Genomic DNA, 25,574 nt, shown 5'->3' on the forward strand with positions numbered 1-25,574 from the left:
AATCATTTATCATCTATCTATGTATAAATCTGTGCTCGTCTGCTCTGGCTGTCACAACAAAATATCACAGACTTGTTGGCTTAAACATCAAAACTCTATTTTATCTTAGTTCTGGGAGCCCAAGATCAAGGTGCTAGCAAACTTGGCTTCTGCTGAGATCTGTCTTCCTGCCACCTCTGGCTTTATGGGTGCCCGTCTTCTTGTTTGTCGACACATGGCCTTTCCTCTGTGTGCATGAAGAAAGACAGATCAGGCTCTGTTGTCTCCTCTTCTCTTGCAAAGACACCTGTCCACTTCAGTTAAGGGCCACCCTTAAAATCTCATTTAACTGTAATTACCTCCTAAAAGGTCTGATCTCCAAGAATGGTCACACTGAACTTTGAGAGAATACAATTGGTCCACAATACTATTTAGTCTAACAGTTTGGAAGTTCTTGCCCATTAAACTGGAGAAGGAAATGGCAACCCACTCCAGTATTCTTGCCTGGAGAATCCCAGGGACAGAGCAGCCTGGTGGGCTGCTGTCTATGGGGTCGCACAGAGTTGGACAGCACTGAAGTGACTTAGCAGCAGCAGCAGCAGCCAATTAAACAGAATGAGTTGTTTTCAAAAATCTTAACACTGTGTATATTTCATGAAGAAACAGTATATCAGTGGACAGAATAAAGCTTTTTGGTCATTTGCAGTGGGTAGCTGGAACAAAGCATGTGCATCAGAACATCATCAATGACACTATCAACAAAAATGGAAAGGGAAGCAAGATGTTTAGAACAAACTGTTTATGTAGCAACAGTACCCTAGAAGCTTTTAACCCTTCTCAGATCAACTTTCAATGATTGCATCCTTGTGATCCTGGCTAGACTGCTTTTCCCTCCTCTTTAACAGGCCCAGGAGCTGAAGGCCTACCTGCCTTGCCTTCACAAGTGTCCCTACTGTGAAAAGATTGCAGAATTTACTCAAATGCTGTTCACTACGTTCCTAGAGAATACACAGACTTGGGCACAGAGGAAGTTGGCAGAACTTTCACACAGTCACATCCCCCTATTGTCCAGTCTTTTGGGATGCTCAGCACTGCAGGGAAAGAAGAAGTGTGGTTGGAGATAACCAAGAGAGTGACATGCTGCTTCACAGGGTCTCTATGAGCAACTGTGGGTACAGAGCTAGCGGTCTAAGGCTGATAATATGCACGGAACATTCTCATAGTTTTCTACAGCATCTTCAAGGTCACTGTCTCCAATGCTGGCTTGCCCAGTGGAGTCATCTGGATATGTCTTCTTCAAATCTGAATAGATGACTGTGGGTTCCTAGTGGGAAGGGAAAAAGCACAAACAGTTAGCACCAAAATTAAGTAAGGAAGAGCAGAGGGGAAAGAAAGCCAGGAAATGTGACTCACCTTATCTTCCCAATGTTTCCTTGGTGAATTTGCTATTGAATTGGAAGAGGAAAGAAAACTATTAAACTGTGGGTAATATATTGTAACTTACAACATACTCACAATGCATTCTAAACCAATTTTTCCTCTGCTGACTCATTTCCTAACTGTCTCTTCTGGTGAATTCTTTCAAGCCCTCACAGACCAAGTATCCTATCCTCACACACACACAATAGAGCCTTTCCTCTGCCCTTAAAATGTCCAGAACGACTTTCCTGAAAATATCTTTCTTTTTCCACTGTTCATCACAACTACAGCAGAGAAGCCCTGCTATTTCCACCTCCCCACCTCTATTCAGCACTTCTATGGCTTCCAACAACACAAGAGATGACTCTACACATGGGCATCACCAGATGGTTATTATGGAAATCAGATTGATTATATTCTTTGCAGCTGAAGATGGAAACACATTATACAGTCTTCAAAAAGAAGACCTGGAGCTAACTGTGGCTCATAGCAACAGCTGCTTATTGCAAAATTCAGGCTCAAATTGAAGGAAGTAGGGAAAACCACTCAGAGAAGGCAATGGCACCCCAGGCCAATACTCTTGCCTGGAAAATCCCATGAACGGAGGAGCCAGGAAGGCTGCAGTCCATGGGGTCACTGAGGGTCGGACACAACTGAGCGACTTCACTTTCACTTTTCACTTTCATGCATTGGAGAAGGAAATGGCAACCCACTCCAGTGTTCTTGCCTGGAGAATCCCGGGGACGGGGGAGCCTGGTGGGCTGCTGTCTATGGGGTCGCACAGAGTCGGACACGACTAAAGTGACTTAGCAGCAGCAGCAAGGAAAACCACTAGGCCATTCGTGTATGACCTAAATCAAATCCCTGTGATTACACAGTGAAGGTCATCAATAGATTCAAGGAACTAGATCTGGTAGACAGAGTGCCTGAAAAACTATGGATGGAGGTTTGTAACACTGTACAGGAGACAGTAACCAAAACCATACCCAAGAAAAAGAAATGCAAGAGGCAAAGTGGTTGTCTGGGGAGGCCTTACAAATAGCTAAGAAAAAAAGAGAAATGAAAGCAAAGGAGAAAGGGACAGATATACTCAACTGAATACAGAGTTTCAGAGAATAGCAAGGAGAGATAAGAAGGCCTTCTAAAGTGAACAATGTAAAGAAATAGAGGGAAATAAGAGAATGGGGAAGACTAGCAATCTCTTTAAGAAAATTGGAGATACCAAGGGAACATTTCATGCCAAGACAGGCACAATAAAGGACAAAAATGGCAAGGACTTAACAGAAGCAGAAGAGATTAAGAAGAGGAAGCACTACACAGAATACACAGAACTGTGCGAAAAAGCTCTTAATGCCCCCAGATAACCAAGATGGTATGGTCACTCACCTAGAGCCAGACATTCTGGAGTGCAAAGTCAAGTGAGCCTTAGGAAAGATTGCTACAAACAAAGCTAGTGCAGGTGATGGAATTCCAGTTGAGCGATTTCAAATCCTAAAAGATGATGCTGTTAAAGCACTGCACTCAATATACCAGCAAATTTGGAAAACTTAATAGTGGCCACAGGACTGGAAAAGGTGAGTTTTCATTCCAATGTCAAAGAAAAGCAATGCCAAAGAATGTTCAAATTACTATACAATTTAATGGCACCCCACTCCAGTACTCTTGCCTGGAAAATCCTATGGAAAGAGGAGCCTGGTGGGCTGTAGTCCATGGGGTCGCTGAGAGTCAGACACGACTGAGCAACTTCACTCTCACTTTTCACTTTCCTGCATTGGAGAAGGAAATGGCAACCCACTCCCGTGTTCTTGCCTGGAGAATCCCAGGGACGGAGGAGCCTGGTGGGCTGCCATCTATGGGGTCGCACAGAGTCGGACACGACTGAAGTGACTTAGCAGCAGCAGCAGCACTCATTTCACATACTAGCAAGATTTTGCTCAAAATCCTTTAAGCTAGGCTTCAGCAGTAAGTGAACCAAGAACTTCCAGATGTACAAGCTGGATTTAGAAAAGGCAGAGGAACCAGAGATCAAATTGCCAACATATGCTGGGTCATAGAAAAAGCAATGGAATTCCAACAGAACATCTACTTCTGTTTCATAGACTATGCTAAAGCCTTTGACTGTGTGGATCACAACAAATTGTGGAATATTCTTAAAGAGATGGGAGTACCAGACAACATTACCTGCCTCCTGAGAGACCTGTATGCAGGACAAGAAGCAACAGTTAGAACTGTACATGGAACAGTGGACTGGTTCAAAATTGGAAAAGGAATACATGAAGTTTGTATATTGTCAGTCTGCTTATTTAATTTACATGCAGAATACATCATACAAAATGCTGGGCTGGATGACTCACAAGCTGGAATCAAGATTGCTGGGAGAAATATCAACAACCTCTAGAGGAACTAAAAGCCTCAAAAGCTGGCTTAAAACTCAACATTCAAAAACTGAAGATCATGGCATCTGGTCCTATCACTTCATGGCAAATAGAAAGAGGGAAAGTGGAAGCAGGGACAGATTTCATTTTCTTGGGCTCCAAAATCACTGGGGATGGTGACTGCCGCTATGAAATTAAAAGATGCTTGCTCCCTGGAAGAAAATCTGTGATGAACCTAGATAAGTGTATTAAAAAGCAAAGATATCACTTTGCCAACAAAGGTCCATTTAGTCAAAGCTATGGTTTTTTTCAGTAGTCATTTATAGATGTGAGAGTTGGACCATAAAGCAATTCTTCTATGGACACTGAAGAATTGATGCTTTAAAATGGTGGTACTGGAGAAGACTCTTGAGAGTCCTTGGACAGCAAGGAGATCAAATCAGTCAATCCTAAAGGAAATAAGATCTGAATATTCATTGGAAGGACTGATGCTGAAGATGAAGCTGCAAAACTTTGGCCACCTGATGAGAAGAGCTGACTCATTGGAAAAGACCCCAATGCTGAGGACAAGAGGAGAAGGGGGCAACTGAGGATGAGATGGTTGGATGGCATCACCAAATCAGTGGACATGAGTTTGAGCAAACTCAGGGAGATAGTGAAGGGCAGGGAAATCTCGTCTGCCTCAGTCCACGGGGTCACAAAGAGTTGTACACAACTTAGCAATTAAGCAACAACAATATTTATATTGGTCATTTGGGAGAAGGACGTAAATATGATTCATTTCACTTTGCAGGGAGAAGTTGGAGGAGGCTTCTCCAATAGCAGCTTGGGATTCTAAGATCACAAAGAAAATTCCCAGTAAGCCAAAGATTTGCAATGTTAACACTGAGAAAATTCAGTGTGTGTATTTCTTCAATCCTTCCAAGAGACTATTTGGATTTCTTTTATTTACTTAACCACCCAGCAAGTATTCAGTGAATAATGACCTCCTATTAAGCATTAGTAATTTATAAGGAAGCAAAAATGACACAAACGCTGTGCATATGATCAGGAATCTTACCATTATGGAGAAAAATAGAGATGAAAACAAATTCAACAAGTATTATAAGGACCAAGATAAAAATGCATATTAAACTATGCTGTTGCACCAAAGAGTAATCAGTTCCTCTCAGGTTTGGAGATAGGGAGGGCTGGTGGGAATCATTGTGAGTTTTGTAGTGATAATTGAATATTATGCCTAGAAATGTGACTAAGGGTTATAGGCCAACTAGAGGCAAGAACATCCAGTTCAGTTCAGTTCAGTTGCTCAGTCATGTGACCCCATGAATCGCAGCACGCCAGGCCTCCCTGTCCATCACCAACTCCCAGAGTTCACTCAGATTCACGTCCATCGAGTTAGTGATGTCATCCAGCCATCTCATCCTCTGTCATCCCGTTCTCCTCCTGCTCCCAATCCCTCCCAGCATCAGTCTTTTCCAATGAGTCAACAGTTTGCATGAGGTGGCCAAAGTACTGCAGTTTCAGCTTTAGCATCATTCCTTCCAAAGAAATCCCAGAGCTGATCTCCTTCAGAATGTACTGGTTGGATCTCCTTGCAGTCCAAGGGACTCTCAAGAGTCTTCTCCAATACCACAGTTTAAGAGCATCAATTCTTCGGTGCTCAGCTTTCTTCACAAGACAGATAAGAAGCACAAAATAGCTCAGTTTGATCAAGGAAATGCTGAGAGTTTAACACGGCTAAAGCGAGGGCGTAAGGCAGAACTTAGAAGAAGGACAAAAGCATAGAGGGAGGCAAAGGCCGTGCTTTAAAATGAAGAATTGTTGAGGACAGTTAATCTTGACAATGATGTGATCAATTGTGCATCTCAGAGGGATCATGCTGGAAACTGATTGTTAGAAGGTTGGAAAGTTAAAGTTACTCAGTCGTGTCCAACTCTTTGCAACCCCATGGACTATACATTGCATGAAATTCTCCAGGCCAGAATACTGTAGTGGGTAGCCTTTCCCTTCTCCAGGGGATCTTCCCAATCCAGGAACCCAGGGATCAAACCCAAGGTTGGAAGGAGAACAATATTGGAAATAAAAAGAACAGTTAAAAGAATTATAATTCTTTGCTTATTAGATAATAAAAGGCTTAATTTAGTAATTATGTGCATTCATTTACTAAAAATAAAACTATTTTAGGGGGACTATAGTTTTCTAAGCATGAACACTAGATGCTATTGACATATTAGCAAAGAAATACAGTATCTGTCCTTAATGAATTTATGGGGTAATGACGGCAGTGTACACAAGTAAGAAGGAATAGATATGATTATAGGATTTGTATTATAAGAAGAAGAGTCAATGCCTTTCATGTTGGATTCATGTTTGGGATGACTCTTTGATCAAAACTCCCTTGCTGGATCTGATAAAACACTGCCATCTTGCCTCTATTTATTTCAAGTTTGTCTTACCTGAATTTTCTTTTGTATGTTGGATGCTCCAGATCTGGGAATAAACCAGGTCACTATCTCCAGGATTCACTGTGAAGGAATAGATTACAGTTGGCTGTAGTCAAGAACTCACACTACAGACTCTTCCTCCAGGCACCAAGTTTATAACCACCTACTATCCCTGACATAGGGCCAGAAATATCATTTAAAAATTGAATACGACTGAACCATGGACTATTGCTCAATCTCTCTTCCCTCCTGATTCATTCCTGGAACTCTCTGTCCCTTAGGAAGTCCTCACCATTGTTGTATACTGGCTGCGGTTCCACTGGGTCTGGTGGCTCTTGAGGATTTGTGTTGGAGGTTCTGGAAGGTTCCTTAAACTCCCTGGGACTGTAACTATGATGTGGGGATGAGAGAGAAAAAGAGAAATGTATTTGTGGATTATATAGCATTTCAGGAAAATCAATATGCAGGAAGAGCCCAGCATGGTTATGTAAAATATCATGGCTGCTTACTCTAAGAGTCTGCATGGCTCTTTTGAGAAAATGTCAGAAGTATGATGCAAGATATAGCCTGGGCAACATTACAGAAAAGACCAGCTGAGGCAAGGTCAGAGGGCAAAGACTACACAGTTCAAGATCCCTTTGATAGAATAAACACTTGTATTTACCTATTTTTTAAATTATTTTCAAAAGTTGAAATGCTTCAGCATGAATTAACAGAAGCTTCTACATTCCCTCAGAAATTGGCCTTTGTCTTTTTTCAAGGTCCCTTTCAGTTTTCTACCTCATATTATAATGATGTACATTTCCTGTAAAATACTATGAAAGCTCTTCAGGAAAAGTATTTTTTTCCAATTTCATTTCGTTCCACAGTTAACACTGTGAGTTGAACACTGCCAGCATTCAATCATAGTCTCCTGAATAAGTGTATGAGTGGGAAAATGAACAATAAGAGAATAAATAAATAAAGCCTTAAGAAAGACGATGTCATTAAGTGGTCAGTTCTCTGCTGGAGCACACTTATGGAAGAAGATAAATTAAGATGGATGGATAGTAAACAACATTAATTCCATGTATAAGTAAGTATTTTGTTGTTCAGTCGCTCAGTCACGTCTGACTCTTTGCAACCCCATGGACTGCAGCCTGCCAGGCTTCCCCGCACTTCACCATCTACCGGAATTTGCTCAAACTCATGTCCATTGAGTCTGTGATGCCATCCAACCATCTCATCCTCTGTCGTCCCCTTTGTCTCCTGCCTTCAGTCTTTCCTAGCATCAGGTCTTTCCTAATGAGTCAGCTCTTCACATCAGGTAGCCAACGTATTGGAGCTTCAGCTTCAGCACCAGTCCTCCCAATGGATACTTAGGGTTGATTTCCTTTAGGATTGGCTGGTTTGATCTCCTTGTAGTCCAAGGGACTCTCAAGAGTCTTCTCCAATACCACAGTTCAAAAGCATCAATTCTTTGGCACTTAGTCTTCTTTATAGTCCAAGTATAAGTATGCTCATTCATAACTATGTTTGAAAGTAGCCTTCCTAACCACATTTCAGTTCAGTTCAGTTCAGTTGCTCAGTCATGTCTGACTCCTTTCAACCTCATACACTGCAGCACACCAGGCTTCCCTGTCCATCACCAACTCCTAGAGTTTACCCAAACTCATGTCCATTGAGTCAGTGATGCCATCCAACCATCTCATCCTCTGTCGTCCCCTTCGCCTCCTGCCCTCAGTCTTTCCCAGCATCAGGGTCGTTTCAAATGAGTCAGCTCTTCGCATCAGGTGGCCAAAGTATTGGAATTTCAGCTTCAACATCAGTCCTACCAATGAACACTGAGGACTGATCTTGTTTAAGATGGACTGGTTGGATCTCCTTGCAGTCCAAGGGACTCTCAAGAGTCTTCTCCAACACCACAGTTCAAAAGCATCAATTCTTTGGTGCTCAGCTTTCTTTATAGTCCAACTGTCACATCCATACATGACTACTGGAAAAACCATAGCCTTTACTAGACGGACATTTGTTGGCAAAGTAATGTCTCTACTTTTTAATATGCTATCTAGGTTGGCCATAACTTTCTTTCCAAGGAGTAAGCACCTTTTAATTTCATGGCTGCAGTCACCATCTGCAGTACCACATTTATGTCATAAGAATTTGAAACTAAAAAAAATAAATAAATAAATTTATTGGGGTATAATCTGCAATGTTGTGTTAGTTTCAGGTGTACAGCAAAGTGAATCTGTTATTATATATATATATATGTATGTATGTGTATATATATACACACACACATATATATATACACACACACCCTTTTTTAGCTTCTTTTTCCATGTAGGCCATTACAGAATATTGAGTAGAGTTCCATGTGCTATACAGTAAGTCCTTATTAGTTATCTATCTTATTGATTTACATTGTAATGTGTGTGAATCAATCTTGTTCTAATTTATCCCTCCCCACCAAGCATTTGAAAATTTAAATAAGAAATCAAGTAAAATACTTTTAAATGCACATAGTTTCATGTTTTATCTTGGAAACATAAATAAAATGAAAAGGCTCACAGCACCAGAAGCAGAAACCTTACCTAGGTGTTCTGGTGGTGGAAAGTCTTTCTGAAAAACAACAAAGGAACATTGATGATAAGTGATCTGTGTGGACAGTGTGCTATATGTTAGAATGTCCTTTCCCAGAAATCAAATCCATCCTAGATTTCAGCTATGGCAAATCTTTGAGAACATCTGGCTCTACCCCATAGGTCATGTTATAGAGAAGGAAGGTGGGATCTGAAGAGATGTTTGCGCAGAATCACAATTATTCTCAGTCATTCAATCGGTAGAATGAACTCTACGTAGTCTGTAACTGAGACAGCGGAAGCAGAAACATTAAGTTACACGTAACGTTTAGCTCTAGGCCAAGTGCTTCCCCTACTCCCACTTCTCTATTCTGACTGCAGCCCCGTGAGGTGGAGACAAGCCGACTATGGCCTAGAGAGGGGTTAAAGTTAATACCGAATTGTTACACAAGTATGATTCAATGGGACTACAAGACTCTTGTAGTCAGACCTTCCTTTATCTATGACCTTGCAAGTCCATTTCAACAGCATTTGGTGCATATTGCTTTCTCCATAGCCCTTCTTTCCTTCCCTTTCACCTAATTCCAAGGTATCCTTCCTCCTCCAGAGCTTCCCGTGAAGCACATAGAACCCTGCTATACTAAAATTACCATATTGCATTGTAGTTATCAATTTCTGTGTTTGCCTCAAACACTGCTTCATGAAAGGGTGTGTTACTTGAAGGTACAAAACTCGTCTTAATTGTTTTTGTATTTCCTGTGCTTAGAAGTTTGAAAATATTTAATAAAGATTTGTTAAACAACTGAACAAATTAAGCTATTTACTACAAGGACTAAAAAACAAGTTGACAATTACCTGAAGTGAAGTAAAGTGAAGTCGCTCAGTTGTGTCCAACTCTTTGCGACCCCTTAGGCTGTAGCCTGCCAGGCTCCTCCGTCCATGGAGATTGAACCCAGGTCTCCTGTACTGTAGGCAGACGCTTTACCATCTGAGCCACCAGGGAAGACAATTACCTAATTGATGATTAAATGTAAACCTAATCTGGAAGCCTGCTCCATCAGCCTTAAAAATATATAATATTTCCATCAACACTGAAATACTGAAGTCTTTCTGGCCTGTCCAATACAGCCCCCCTCCTAAGCTTCCCATGTCTGCCCTTTGCCTTTTACCTATGACTCTATATCTGTCTGGAGAAGGCAATGGCAACCCACTCCAGTACTCTTGTCTAGAAAATCCCATGGATGGAGAAGCCTGGTAGGCTGCAGTCCATGGGGTCGCGAAGAGTCGGACATGACTGAGTGAGTTCACTTTCAGTTTTCACTTTCATGCATTGGAGAAGGAAATGGCAACCCACTCCAGTATTCTTGCCTAGAGAATCCCAGGGACGGGGGAGCCTGGTGGGCTGCCATCTATGGGGTCACACAGAGTCGAACATGACTGAAGCAACTTAGCAGCAGTGGCAGCTATATCTGTCTTGGGCTTCCCTGTTGGATCAGTGGGTAAAGAATCTCCCTAACAAAGATAAATAAAAAGAAAAAAAAAAAAAGAATCTCCCTGCAAGGCAGTAAACTTGGGTTTGATTCCTGAATCAGAAAGATCCTCTGGAGGAGGAGATGGCAACTCACTCCAGTATTCTTGCCTAAAAAATCCGATGTACAAAGGAACCTGTCCGTGATGCTCCGTAGCAGTCACATAGTCAATCCATAACGGCCGTAGAGTTAGACACGACTGGGCAATTAAGCATGCATGCACATGTATCTGTCTCACCAGGCTTAGAGAACACAGGTTATTGCCCAAAGTCGATGTATGCAGGCTTGTGTGTGTGGTCAGTCACTCAGTCATATCCAATTCTTTGAGACTCCGTGGACTGTAGCCCACCAGGCTCCTCTGTCCATGGGATTTCCCAGGCAAGAATACTGGAGTGGGTTGCCATTTCCTTCTCCAGGGGATCTTCCCAACCCAGGGACCAAACCCATGTTTCCTGTGTCTCCTGCATTGGCAGGTGGATTCTTTACCACTGAGCCACCTTTACATACCACAAAAAATGACTGATTAATGCCTTCAGACCCTGACTTCGGGAACCAGGTGTCCTGAGTTAAACTAAAGGCATGTAAGCATAATCCTAGCCTGTATCTCTCTCCTCTGGAATTGTAACCTCATCAGTCAACAACCAATATTCTTACTTGTAGACAGGTTAACTACATTTAGGGTGTATCTAAGAGTCAGACTATCTCTTCATTTGCCTGAAGGAAAACAGACCCAAAACGTGGCTATTTATAATATAAGCTAATATTCACTGAAGATATTTTGGCCAGGCACTGTGCTCAGCAGTTTGCATAGATTGTCTCATAGTGCCTATAATGTAGATACTATTATCATGACCATCACAGAGCTAAGGAGACTGGGGTTTGGAGGGTGTTACATTACCAGAATGCTAATCCAAGAAGTTATAGAGCTAATAAATACACCACTCCTTTAGATAACTTGGAGGAAACAATCAGGCTTAAGGAGCAGAATTCTTCATTTTTGGAAGAATTTGAAAGGCCTGAGTTCTTCCCTGAGAAGACTGGTCAATAATGAGAAGGAAGGCTTTGCTTGGAGGGAAGTACAGTAGGCAAGATTTTGAGTTGTGATAGGCAAAGGCCCTCTGATTGGTAGCCTGTCAGAATTTCTTAGTCATGTTTGACATTTAAAACAACAATTTCCCCTAAATCTGGAGGACAGAACCTCCTGCGCCTCTGCCCTCATGGACCATATAAAACAATGATTGGTAATCTTTCCTTCTCTTGCGTTATTTGGTGTTGTACTGACAGCAATCTGTTTTTGTTTTTTAGTATTATCAGCTGCAATACTGAAGTTCCTGTGTCTGCATGTGTAGTATATTACCAATTGATAAATGAAATCCAGACAGGCAATGATATAGAAAAGTAACTTTTTAAGGTAGGAGGTGCAACCAGCATTTTAAAAGTCACCAAGACGTAATGGGGACTTCCCTCACAGCTCAGTTGGTAAAGAATCCACCTGCAATGCAGGAGATCCCAGTTCGATTCCTGGGTTGGAAAGATCCCGTGGAGAAGGGATAGGCTACCCACTCCAGTATTCTTGGGCTTCCCTTGTAGCTCAGCTGGTAAAGAATCTGCTTGCAATGCAGGAGACCAGGGTTCAATCCCTGGGTTGGGAAGATCCCCTGGAGAAGGGAAAGGCTACCCACTCCAGTATTCTGGCCTGGAGAATTCCATGGACCATGGGGTCTCAAAGAGTCAGACACGACTGAGTGACTTAAAAAAAAAATGTAATGGAGAGAATACGGACTTAAGGGCTAGAGAGACCCCAGTTATGCCCTAACTCTGACTCTTACTAGGTATACATGAATCTGGAAAGGTTGCTAGCTTCCTGAATTCTTCATTTCTTCATCTTCAATATAGTTATAGCAATAGTGGTTGAATTGAAGTCAAATGGACACAAAACTGGACATATTAAAAAATCACATATAATAGATTTGAAATGAATGGTAGATTTTATGATGAGTACTATCAGGGTTAGACTCTTTGCATTAGTCATAGTAAATGCTCTCTTCCAACAACCCAGAGAAGATCAACTAACCCATGAACATCACCAAATGTCCAATACCAAAATCAGATTGATTATGTTCTTTGCAACTGAAGATGGAGAAGCTCTATACAGTCAGCAAAAACGAGACTGGGAGTTGACAGTGGCTCAGATAAACAACTCCTTATTACAAAATTCAGACGTAAATTGAAGAAAGTAGGGGAAACCACTAGACCATTCAGGTATGACCTAAAACAAATCCCTTACAATTATACAGTGGAAATGACAAATAGATTCAAGGGATTAGATCTGATAGACAGGGTGCCTGAAGAACTATGGACACAGAGGTTTGTGATATGGTACAGGAGGCAGTGATCAAGACCATCCCCAAGAAAAAGACATGCAAAAAGGCAAAATGGTTGTCTGAGGAGGCCTTACAAATAGCTGAAGAAAGAAGAAAAGCAAAAGGCAAAGGAGGAAAGGAAAGATATACCCACTTGAATGCAGAGTTCCAAAGAATAGCAAGGAGAGATAAGAAAGACTTCCTCAGCGATCAGTGCAAAGAAATAGAGGAAAACAATAGAATGGGAAAGACTAGAGATCTCTTCAAGAAAAGTAGAGATAACAAGGGAACATTTCATGCAAAGATGGGCACAATAAAGGACAGGAATTGTATGGACCTAACAGAAGCACTCAAAGAGTTGACTCATTGGAAAAGTCTTTGATGATGGGAGGGATTGGGGGCAGGAGAAGAAGGGGACGACAGAGGATGAGATGGCTGGATGGCATCACTGACTCGATGGACATGAATCTGAGTGAACTCCGGGAGTGGATGATGGACAGGAAGGCCTGGCATGCTGCGATTCATGGGGTCGCAGAGTTGGACATGACTGAGCGATTGAACTGAACTGAACTGAAATGAACAGAAGCAGAAGATATTAAGAAGAGCTGGCAAGAACACAGAAGAACTATACACAAAAATGATTTTGATGACCCAGATAACCGTGATGTTGTGATCACTGGACTGGATCCAGACATCCTGGAATGTGAAGTCAAGTGGGCCTTAGGAAGCATCACTACGAACGAAGTTAGTGGAGGTGATGGAGTTCCAGTTGAGATATTTCAAATCCTAAAAGATGATGCTGTAAAAATGCTGCATTCAATGTGCCAGCAAATTTGGAAAACTCAGCAGTGGCCACAGGACTGGAAAAGGTCAGTTTTCATTCCAATCCCAAAGAAAGGCAATGCCAAAGAATGCTCAAACTACCACACAATTGCACTCATCTCACATGCTAGTAAAGTAATGCTCAAAATTCTCCAAGCCAGGCTTTAACAGTATGTGAACTGTGAACTTCCAGATATTTAAGCTGGATTTAGAAAAGCCAGGGGAACCAAAGATCAAATTGCCAACATCTGTTGGATCATCAAAAAAGCAAGAGAGTTCCAGAAAACATCTATTTCTGCTTTATTGACTATGCCAAAGCCTTTGACTGAGTGGATCACAACAAACTGTGGAAAGTTCTTAAAGAGATGGGAATACCAGACCACCTTACCGGTCTCCTGAGAAATCTGTATGCAGGTCAAGAAGCAACAATTAGAACTAGACATGAGACAACAGATTGGTTCCAAATTGGGAAAGGAGTACATCTAGGCTGTATATTGTCACCCTGCTTGTTTAACCTATATGCAAAGTATATCATGTGAAATGCCAAGCTGGATGAAGCACAAGCTGGAATCAAGATTGCCAGGAGGAATATCAATAACCTCAGATATGCAGATAACACCACCCTTATGGCAGAAAGTGAAGAAGAACTAAAAAGCCTCTTGATGAAAGTGAAAGAGGAGAGTGAAAAAATTGGCTTAAAGCTCAACATTCAGAAAACGAAGATCATGGCATCTGGTCCCATCATTTATGGGAAATAGATGGGGAAACAGTGGAAACAGTGAGAGGCTTTATCTTTTGGGCTCCAAAATCACTGTAGATGGTGACTGCAGCCATGAAATTAAAAGATGCTTACTCCTTGGAACAAAAACTATGATGTAGACATCATATTAAAAAGCAGACATTATGTTGCTGGCAAAGGTCCATCTAGTCAAAGCTATAGTTTTTCCAGTAGTCATGTATGGATGTGAGAGATGGACTGTAAAGAAATCTGAACATCGAAGAATTGATGCTTTTGAATTGTGGTGTTGGATAAGACTCTTGAGAGGCCCTTTGAACTTCAAGGAGATCCAACCAGTCCATCCTAAAGGAAATCAGTCCTGAATATTCACTGGAAGGACTGATGCTGAAGCTGAAACTCCAGTACTTTGGCCAACTGATGTGGCGAACTGATTCATTTGAAAAGACTCTGATGCTGGGAAAGATTGAAGGCAGGAGGAGAAGGGGATGACAGAGGAGGAGATGGTTGGATGGCATCACTGACTCAACGGACGTGAGTTTGAGTAAGCTTAAAGTTGGTGATGGGCAGGGAAGCTTGGCATGCTGCAGTCCATGGGATCACAGATTCGGACATGACTGAGCGACTGAACAGAACTGAACTGATCAGGGTTAGTGCTACATAAAAATTGTATACATAATATCATTTGAAAAAATATTAGGTAGCTGTAAATATCATTCACAAAATGATGTGAAATGATGCCATTTTTCATACAAAGAAGCAGAAGGATAAAGGACCATTGACTGACCTGAAAGTAGAAGTAAGAAGACATGCTTAACCACCATCATTAAGATGGTTTTCATTAAACTGAGATCCAATTATTTATTTGCTTGATTTTCAGTATGAGCCAAATAAAAAAGAAAGAAAAAGGAAAACAGAATCATTTGGCCTGATAGTCCAAATATAAAGTCTTGAAAGCTTATAAGCACCCAAAGCACTGAATAAAACAGTCCATGCATCCCAAGATTTCTGATCAACAAAAAAGCGTTCAGAGAGAAAAGTTAAAGCAGTCACATAAGAACAAAGTCAAGGATGATGGCAGATTTCCCCTCAGAAGCCATGCACACAGGAAGACAGCACAGCAACATCTTTTAAATATTGAAAGAAAAAAAATTTTTTCAACTTAGGAGTCTATGCCAGTACAAATATTTCTCACAAATGAATGCAAAACAAAGACTTTTACAGTCATACAGAAGCTGAGATGATTAATCGCTAGCAGACCCATCCTACAAAAATCTTTTAAGCAGAAAAAAAAAATGATATCAGATGAAAATATGGATACACATAAAGGAATGAAGAACATTGAAGTGTTAGCTGTATGAGTAAATGTATAATATTTTTAAACTATATGTAAGCTTCTTTTTAAAATAACTGATTGTTTACAAAAGTAATAACAATGTACCAGGGAAGGGAAAAATGGAGTCCACAATGATAATATTCTTATGCTATACATGCAGTGATACAATGCCACTTGTAAGTAGACTGATAAGATAGATATGTATACCATAAATACATACCTTAAAATAACCACTAAAATAACAAAACAAAGAGTTATATAGCTAATAAACCAACAAAGGAAATAAAATTCAATCACAAAAATACCCAAGAGGGTAGACAAAAAAAGGAAATGGAAAACAAAGAACAAATGAGACAAGCAGAGAGCAAATAGGAAAATAATAGACATAGGAACCTAATTGTATCCACAATCATATTAATGTAAATGGTCAAAGTTTTTAAAGTTAGAAAGTAGAAACAGACTGCCATATTAGATAAAAAACAGAATTAACCATATGCTATCTATAAAAATATGCTTTAAATATAGAAAAACAAATAGGTTAAAATTTTAAAGAGTGGAAAAAAGAAATACCAAGCATATTAATTATATGCATACATGCTCAGTTGTGTCCAGCTCTTTGTAACCTCATGGACTGTAGCCCTCCAGGCTCCTCTGTTCATGGGCTTCTCCAGGCAACAATACTGGAGCAAGTTGCCATTTCCTCCTCCAGGGGACCTTTCCAACCCAGGGATCAAACCCACGTCTCTTGTGTCTCCTGCTTTGGCAGGCAGATTCTTTACCACTGAGCCACCTGGGAAACCCAACATTAATTATATAGCTTTTTATTCCTGGTAGTATAATTTACCTTGAAATATTATTTGATATCAATATATTAATATAGGCTCCTCTTTCCATGGGATTCTCTAGGCCAGAATACTGGAGTGGGTAGCCATTCCTTCCTCCAGGGGATCTTTCCAACCCAGGAATCAAACCTGGGTCTCCTGCATTACAGGTATATTCTTTACTACCTGAGCCACCAGGGAAGCCCTATAGTTAATACAACATTAATTAATTTTTATTAATATCAAATAGTGTTTCAGGGTTAAATGATACCACCAGGAATAAAAAGGTCATAAAGTCATAAAGGATAACGTGGTCATTTCATCAAAAACACATAACAGTGATAAATATTTGTGCACCTAATAATAGAGTTTCAAGATATATGAAGCAAATCTGATAGGATTGCAAGAAGAAATGAAAAAACCCACAATTACTGTTAAAGATTTTCATATCCTTCTCTCAATAATCAATAAAGTAGGAGAAAAAACAGTACAGATATTGGAGAAGGCAGTGGCAACCTACTCCAATACTCTTGCCTGGAAAACCCCATGGACGGAGCCTGGTGGGCTCCAGTCCATGGGGTCGCTAAGAGTCGGACACGACTGAGAGACTTCACTTTCATGCATTGGAGAAGAAAATGGCAACCCACTCCAGTGTTCTTGCCTAGAGAATCCCAGGGATGGGGGAGCCTGGTGGGCTGCCGTCTGTGGGGTCGCACAGAGTCGGACACGACTGAAGCGACTTAGCAGCAGCAGCAGCATGATTGAGAACCCATTTCTTATACTGATACCATGATACTCTTTATTGTGACATGGACTTTTTTGGCAGTTAAAAAAATGAGTTAAATTCACATAAAATAAAATTTGCCAACGTGGTTTTTAATATATCACTGTGTTGTAACTATCACCATTAATTCCAGAACATCTGCATCATCCCCAAAAGAGACCCCATACCTGTTAGAGTCACTCCCAGTTCTCTCTTTCCCCTCCCCTTGGAAGTAACTAAAGTATTTTCTTTTTGGATTTGCCTATTTTGGACATTTCATAAAAATGAAATCATTCTATATGTGGCCTTTTGTGTCTGGCTTCTTCTACTTAGCATCATGTTTTCAAGATTCATCCATGTTGTAGCATGTATAAGAGCTTCATTTCTTTTTATAAGTGAATATTATTCCATTGTATGAATTTGTACCACATTTTGTTTATCCATTCATCAGTGATGAACAGGAACAATGATTTTTAAGTATTAAAATTAATTGTAAGTTCAACATATGTGTATCTATAATTATAATTGGTAATGTCAAGATTATACATGATGTGAACAGAATGCTGTATAGAAATGATATGTAAATTATTGTCAGCATTTCATGCAAGTGTGATGATTTTCTAAGACCCTTCTAGCTCTGATTTTATGAAATGTGTGAATGTAGTATTTCATCAATAAAATTTCTATGATCCACCTCCCAGAATGCTGGAAATAAAAGCAAAAATAAACAAATGGGATCTAATTAAAATTAAAAGCTTCTGCACAACAAAGGAAAATATAAGCAAGGTGAAAAGACAGCCTTCTGAATGGGAGAAAATAATAGCAAATGAAGCAACTGACAAACAACTAATCTCAAAAATATACAAGCAACTTATGCAGCTCAACTCCAGAAAAATAAACGACCCAATCAAAAAATGGGCCAAAGAACTAAATAGACATTTCTCCAAAGAAGACATACGGATGGCTAACAAACACATGAAAAGATGCTCAACATCACTCATTATTAGAGAAATGCAAATCAAAACCACAATGAGGTACCACTTCACACCAGTCAGAATGGCTGCGATCCAAAAATCTGCAAGCAATAAATGCTGGAGAGGGTGTGGAGAAAAGGGAACCCTCCTACACTCTTGGTGGGAATGCAAACTAGTACAGCCACTATGGAGAACAGTGTGGAGATTCCTTAAAAAATTGCAAATAGAACTACCTTATGACCCAGCAATCCCACTTCTGGGCATACACACCGAGGAAACCAGAATTGAAAGAGACACATGTACCCCAATGTTCATCGCAGCACTGTTTATAATAGCCAGGACATGGAAACAACCTAGATGTCCATCAGCAGATGAATGGATAAGAAAGCTGTGGTACATATACACAATGGAGTATTACTCAGCCGTTAAAAAGAATTCATTTGAATCAGTTCTGATGAGATGGATGAAACTGGAGCCGATTATACAGAGTGAAGTAAGCCAGAAAGAAAAACACCAATACAGTATACTAACACATATATATGGAATTTAGGAAGATGGCAATGACGACCCTGTATGCAAGACAGGGAAAGAGACACAGATGTGTATAACGGACTTTTGGACTCAGAGGGAGAGGGAGAGGGTGGGATGATTTGGGAGAATGACATTCTAACACGTATACTATCATGTGAATTGAATCGCCAGTCTATGTCTGACGCAGGATGCAGCATGCTTGGGGCTGGTGCATGGGGATGACCAAGAAAGATGTTCTGGGGAGGGAGGTGGGAGGGGGGGTTCATGTTTGGGAATGCATGTAAGAATTAAAGATTTTAAAATTTAAAAAATAAAAAACTAAAAATTAAAAAAATAATAAAATAAAATAAAAAAAACAGTACAGATATGGAAGACTTCAACACTGTCAATCAAACTCACCAACAAATTCATACTACAAGAAATGTTAACAAGAAATCCTTTAAGCAGAGATAAAATGATACCATGTGGATGTATATATGTACAAAGAGGAATGAAGGATTCTGGAGGTCTTAACTAAATGGATATTACCTTGACATCCAGCCAGAAAAAGAAATGATAAGAAATAAAGCTACGAAACCAATATCCATTATGAACATAGGTGCAAACATTCTTAGCAAAATTTTAGCAAATCAAATTCAAAAATTACAATCAAGTGAGGTTAACCCCAGAAATGCAAAGCTGTTTCAACATCCAACATTCAAAATCCAAAATCTGTATCAGTAGACTAGAAGATAAAATCATATGATTTTCTCAATGTAGAAAAAGCATTTGTTCTATAAAAACTGTCAGTAAATTACAATTAGTAGGGGCTTCTTCAGCCTAACAAACAGTAGCTACAAGAAATCCACAGCTAAGATTATCATATGTAAACGGTGGAAGTTCAAATACTTTCCCCTCCCTAAGCTCAAGAACAAAACTAAGACGTCTGTTCTCTTAACACTTGTGTTCAACATTGTACAGGAGGTTCTAGCCAGTACACTAAGGAAAAAGAAATAAAAGGAATCGAGATTGGAAAAGAAGGTATAAAATTGTCTTTATTCATAGATGACTTGATCATCTGTGTAGAAAATCTGATGAAATTGACAAAACTAATAAGTGTGTTTAGCAAAGTTGTAGGATATGAGACCAACATAGAAAAACCAATTGAATTTCTATATACTAGTAACAAGGGGCTTCCTTGATGGCTCAGATGTTAAAGAATCTGCTTGCAATGTGGGAGACACGTTCAACCCCCGGGTTCAACCAGTTCCCTGGAGAAGGAACTGGTAATCCATTCCTGTATTCTTGCCTGGAGAATCCCATGGACAAAAGAGCCCAGCGGGCTAAAGTCCATAGGGTCACAAAGAGTTGGACATGGCTGAGTGACTAACACACACATAATAGCAACAAACAATCAGAAACTGAAAATTTAATTTCATTCTCAGAATATCTTAATTTTATCTAAATATCACTATATTTAAATGGTATTTAAATATATATGAGTTTATGGATTGTTCCTATGGCTATTGTTCATTTCTGTTGTTGTTACAGATGAAAGACTTTCTCTTTCATTCTTTTTATTTTCACTAAGCTTTGGACTGAGGTTGGAACAGTAAATACTTAACTTCTAATTTTTAAATGGAAACAAAACTCTACTCTTTGATTTAAAACTCACATGAAACACATGGAATAACAACTTCATTAAGAAATTTGTTCTGCCTTTTTATCTCTGCCAATCTGTGTGATCAGTACTTGGAAAAGAATAATCAACCTTTGTAGGATGCACTACACAAGTCGAAATAATAATAGCAATGGCAAAAGTCACAACATCAAAGAGTGAGATATAGCCACGTACCTGAATTCCTTTGGGTCCTGAAGTAATGCACCAGAGCAGCAGTAGCAGCAAGGCCAAGGATGCTCAGTAGCCCTGCGGTGACTCCCTCAGTGATAAGTGTCGTTTTGCTACTGGGTGGTCCTAAGTGAAGAGACCTATACTTGAGTTCAGTGCCAAATATATTTCATCCAGACAAAAACTGTGTAAGCGTGGGACTAGCTATATATTAGGACAGGTTTTTGCCAGGTTCTGATTTCTCAATTGGAATCATTTCCAGTATAATTTGTAATTTTCAGAATAATAGCACAGGGAAAGTGATTGCCAGAATCTAACATTAAAATTTATTTCTTTTCCCTTTTCTGTCCCCATGAAATCAGTACCAATCCCCAGAAGCCCCAAGCCTTGGTTTCATGTTAATAACTCTTTGACATTGGGAGGATTTGTACAGTCTATTGGAGAAATATTTTATTGACTATAAATGTAACCTGTAGCCCAGGTACCACCAACCTACCTATGATGCTGAGTATTACCATCTCACTGTGCTGTACCCCCAGGCCATTGTCAGCCCCACAAGAGAAGTTTCCAGAATGCTCTGCCATCAGAGTGAGGTTGAAGGATGCTCCTCCTCCAAAGGGGGCCTCTCTGCTTCCCAGTGTGACATTCTTGTAATAAAACCAGTACAGGATTGGGGGAGAGCCCTTTTGGGCCTCACAGTGAAGCTCTAACACATCTCCTGCCACAGCCCGGGGCCCAGCAGGGCTGAAGGTGAAGACAGGATGAGACACAGGAACTGAAAGAGGCAACATAGCTTATGAGCCGACTTGGTTAAGTATGTACAAAATAAAGGAAATATCCATCATAGTTCAGTAGTAGAAGCATGGGCTTGGAATTCAGGAAAACCTGAATTTAAATCCCATCTCTGCTCTTTATTGATGGCAGAGACAGGATTTAAACTCAAGTTCCTTGGCAGCTCTCATGGTAAAGAATCTGCCAGCAGTGCAGGAGACCCAAGTTCAATCCCTGGGTCTGGAGAAGGAAATGGTTACCTACTCTGGTATTCTTACCTGGAGAATTCCATGGACAGAGGAACCTGGCAGGCTATAGTCCATGGGGTCACAAAGGGTCAGACACAGCTGAGTGAATAACACTTTCACTGCACTTTATTAGCCCTATGATCTTGGTATTTTAAAACATTTTGCTTTCTCCAAGTCTCAGTTGATTCCTTTGTAAAGTGAAGGTAATAGTAAGAATCATGTATGTAAAGCCCTCAGTAAATGCTAGCTACTGTTGCTGAGAGGAATAATTACTAACAGCAAGGTTTGTTGCTCCATATTACTAATTCCTGAGACAGCTTTAAATCTAGACATCCACACCTATTTGAAGTATCCTCTATTCAGTTACCTTGCTTTATTTTTCTACTTAGCACTAGCACTAACATCTATCAATCTGTTATTTATGTATCTATCTATTTATCATTGTTATATATCCGATTCCCCCAACAGAATGTAAGTTTCATAAGAACAAGGACTTAACTCTTTGTTCATTTTTGTATTTCCAACTGCTAGAATGCAATGGCACCCCACTCCAGTACTCTTTCCTGGAAAATCCCGTGGACGGAGGAGTCTGGTAGGCTGCAGTCCACGGGGTCGCAAAGAGTCAGACATGACTGAGCGACTTCACTTTCACTTTTCACTTTCATGCATTGGAGAAGGAAATGGCAACCCACTCCAGTGTTCTTGCCTGGAGAATCTCAGGGATGGGGGAGCCTGGTGGGCTGCCGTCTATGGTGTCACACAGAGTCGGACACGACTGAAGTGACTTAGCAGCAGCAGCAGAATTTTGCCTTGGCATGTAATAGTTTATCGATAATTGGTGAATAAGTGGATAAGTAAATTAATCTATATTTGGCACCAAAATATCCAGATACAGCAATAGCAAGAAAGATTTCCATTTTAATTTGTAATTATAGAAATAGGGAAGCCAGGAAAAACAGAAAATCATTATGTTTTAAATTAATATATGGAATTATTCATCAATAATCAATTAATGTGACATGTGAACTGTAAGACTGCTGATTCTGTTAAGTTGTGAGGAAACCCAGGTAAACCAGTCTGTGTGCAAGTGCTTTAGATATAAACTGTGGGCTTTATTGGCAAGAGAAGTTTGGCAAGGATCTAGAGCTTAGCTTTGCATCTGAGATTGGGTAAAGGAGAGGGGTAATGGAGGCAATCAGTTAAATGGGGATAATTCAACTCAAAAATGCACCATCTGCTGGCTGTAAGGCAGATGGCACCAGTGGTCTCATCTGGGTAGAAAAGCCAAGTCGTGCTTTTGTAAAATTCAAACAGATGGCTTGGGTTTTGCCCTTCTGTACACCCTTTACAATATACAGTGACTTGGGCCAAATGCCAAGTGTCTCAGGGGTAAGTCTTTATATGCTTGTGCATCTCAGTGTGCCTTTTCACCCGTGTCACCACTTCATATATTTTTATTCAATTTGTATTGCTGTAAAATATACATACATACCTTAAAATATTCCACCATAAACCTTTGAAGTGTATAGTGAAGCGGTATAAATACTTTCATAACACTGTGAAACCAACACCATCAATTTCCATAACCTTTTTCTTGTAAAACTGAAATTACATACCCATTAAACAATAAGTCCCTATGCTCCTTCTCCTCAGCCCCTGACAAACATCAGCCTACGTTCTGTTCCTATGATTTTGATTACTCTGAATATATTATATAAGTGGGATCATATATTATTTGTCTACTTTTGACTGGTTTATTTCACTTACCGTAATGACCTCAAGATTCATCCATGTTGTTGCATGAATCTGAATTTTCTTTCCTTATAAGTCTGAACAAATTCCATGTCATATGTATATGACACTTTGATTACCCATTTATCTTTTAATGGACACTTGGGTTGTTTCCATGTTTTAGCTATAATGAATAATGTTCTGTACATGGGTATACAAATGTCTTTGTGAGAATATATTTTCAAATTTTTCTCTTTTTTTTGGGGGGGGGGGGTACTATCCAGAAGAACAATGGAATGGAGAAGACTAGAGATCTCTTTAAGAAAACTGGAGCTACTAAGGGAATATTTCATACAAAGACAGGCACAATAAAATGGCAAGGACTTAACGAAAGCAGAATAGATTAAGAAAATGTAGCAAGAATACACAAAAGAGCTATACAAAAAAGGTCTTAATGACCCAGATAACCATGATGGTGTGATCACTCACATAGAGCCAGACGTCCTGAAGTGTGAAGTCAAGTGTATTAGGAAGCATCCTACAAACAAAGTTAGTGGAGGTAATAGAATTTCAGCTGAGCTATTTCAAATCTTAAAAGATGATGCTGTTAAAACACTGCACTCATTATGCCAACAAATTTGGAAAACTCAGCAGTGGCCACAGGACTGGAAAAGGTCAGTTTTCATTCCAATCCCAAAGTAAGGCAAGGCCAAAGAATGCTCAAATTAGTGTACAATTGCACTCATTTCACATGTTAGCGAGATTTTGCTCAAAATCCTTCAAGCTGGGCTTCAGCAGTATGTGAACCAAGAACCTCCAGATGTACAAGCTGGGTTTAGAAAAGGCAGAGGAACCAGAGATCAAACTCCCAGCATACACTGGATCATAGAAAAAGAAAGGGAATTTTAAAAAAAATCTCCTCTGCTTCATTGACTATGCTAAAGCCTTTGACTGTGTGGATCACAGCAAATTGTGAAATATTCTTAATGAGATGAAATACCAGTCCATATTACCTGCCTCCTGAGAAACCTGTATGCAAGACAAGAAGCAGCAGTTAGAACTGGACATGGAATAATGGACTGGTTCAAAATTGGGAAAGGAGTACATTGAGGCTGTATATTATCACACTGTTTATTTCACTCATATGCAGAGGACATCATGTGAAGTGCTGGAGTAGATGAATCTCAGGCTGCAATCAAGATTGCTGGAAGAAAGATCAACAACTTCAGATATGCAAATGATGCCACTTTAATGGCAGAAAGTGAAGAAGAACTAAAGAGCCTCTTTGATGACGGTAAAAGAGGAGAGTGAAAAAGTTGGCTTAAAACTCAACATTCAAAAAACTAAGATCATGGCATGCAGTGCCATCACTTTATGGCAAATAGATGGGGGAAATGAGGAAACAGTGTCAGATTTCATTTTCTTGGGCTCTGAAATCACTTCAGACAGTGATGGCATCTACGAAATTAAAAGATGCTTTCTCCTTGGAAGAATAGCAACAACAAGCCTAGACAATGTATTAAAAAGCAGAGACATCATTTTGCCAACAAAGGTCCATATAGTCAAAGTTATGGTTTTTCCAGTAGTCATGTACAGATGTGAAATTTGGACCATGAAGAAGGCTGAGTGCCTAAGAACTGATTCTTTCAAACTGTGGTGCTGGAGAAGACTTTTGGAAAGGAAGATCAAACCAGTTAATCCTAAAGGAAATCAGCCCTGAATATTCATTGGAAGGACTGATGCTGAAGCTGAAGCTCCAATTCTTTGGCCACCTGATTCAAAGAGCTGACTCACTGGAAAAGACCCTGATGCTGGGGAAGACTAAAGGCAAGAGGAGAAGGGGGTGACAGAGGATGAGATGGTTGGATGGCATCACTGCCACAATGGACATGGGTTTGAGCAAACTCAGGGAGATAGTGAAGGCCAGAGAAGGCTGATGTGATGCAGTCTATGGGGTCACAAAGTGTCAGGGATAACTTAGAGACTGAATAACAACAACTCACAAGTGGAATTTATGTGTCATATGGTAGCTCTATTTTTAATTTTCTTAGGAACTTCTATAGTGGTCTCAATAATGATTTTATCATTTTACATTCCCACCAAAATTATGTAACATTTAGAATCAAACTCCATACCCACCAGAGATGCTCAAAGGGCTCAAACAAAACCTTGTGTGCACCAGGACCCAGAAACCCCACAGAGACCAGAGTGCCTTTGAGTGTTTGAGTATCTCCTGTGAAGGCAGAGGTCAGCAGTCACCTGCTGCAGGGACAGGGACTCTAGCTTGCTGCAGCAGATCTGGGTCATGCAGGCTGTTGCATGACCCTCTTGAAGGAGGTCGCC

General features: G+C 40.1%; 1 protein-coding gene across 1 annotated transcript in view; it reads right to left on the reverse strand.

Moving 5' to 3' along the window:
- Window positions 1–763: 763 nt before the first annotated feature.
- The window catches only part of LOC138416192 (Fc receptor-like protein 3), a 50,411-nt gene continuing 25,600 nt past the window's right edge, over window positions 764–25,574 (reverse strand). The window contains 7 exon segments of the mRNA XM_069544997.1: window positions 764–1,303; window positions 1,393–1,424; window positions 6,230–6,298; window positions 6,510–6,607; window positions 8,791–8,818; window positions 20,488–20,607; window positions 20,978–21,256. Coding sequence (XP_069401098.1) covers window positions 1,160–1,303; window positions 1,393–1,424; window positions 6,230–6,298; window positions 6,510–6,607; window positions 8,791–8,818; window positions 20,488–20,607; window positions 20,978–21,256 — 770 coding nt within the window. The 3' untranslated portion in view covers window positions 764–1,159.

Source organism: Ovis canadensis, chromosome 1 (assembly GCF_042477335.2).
Source record: "Ovis canadensis isolate MfBH-ARS-UI-01 breed Bighorn chromosome 1, ARS-UI_OviCan_v2, whole genome shotgun sequence".
NCBI classification, from domain to species: Eukaryota; Metazoa; Chordata; class Mammalia; order Artiodactyla; family Bovidae; genus Ovis; species Ovis canadensis.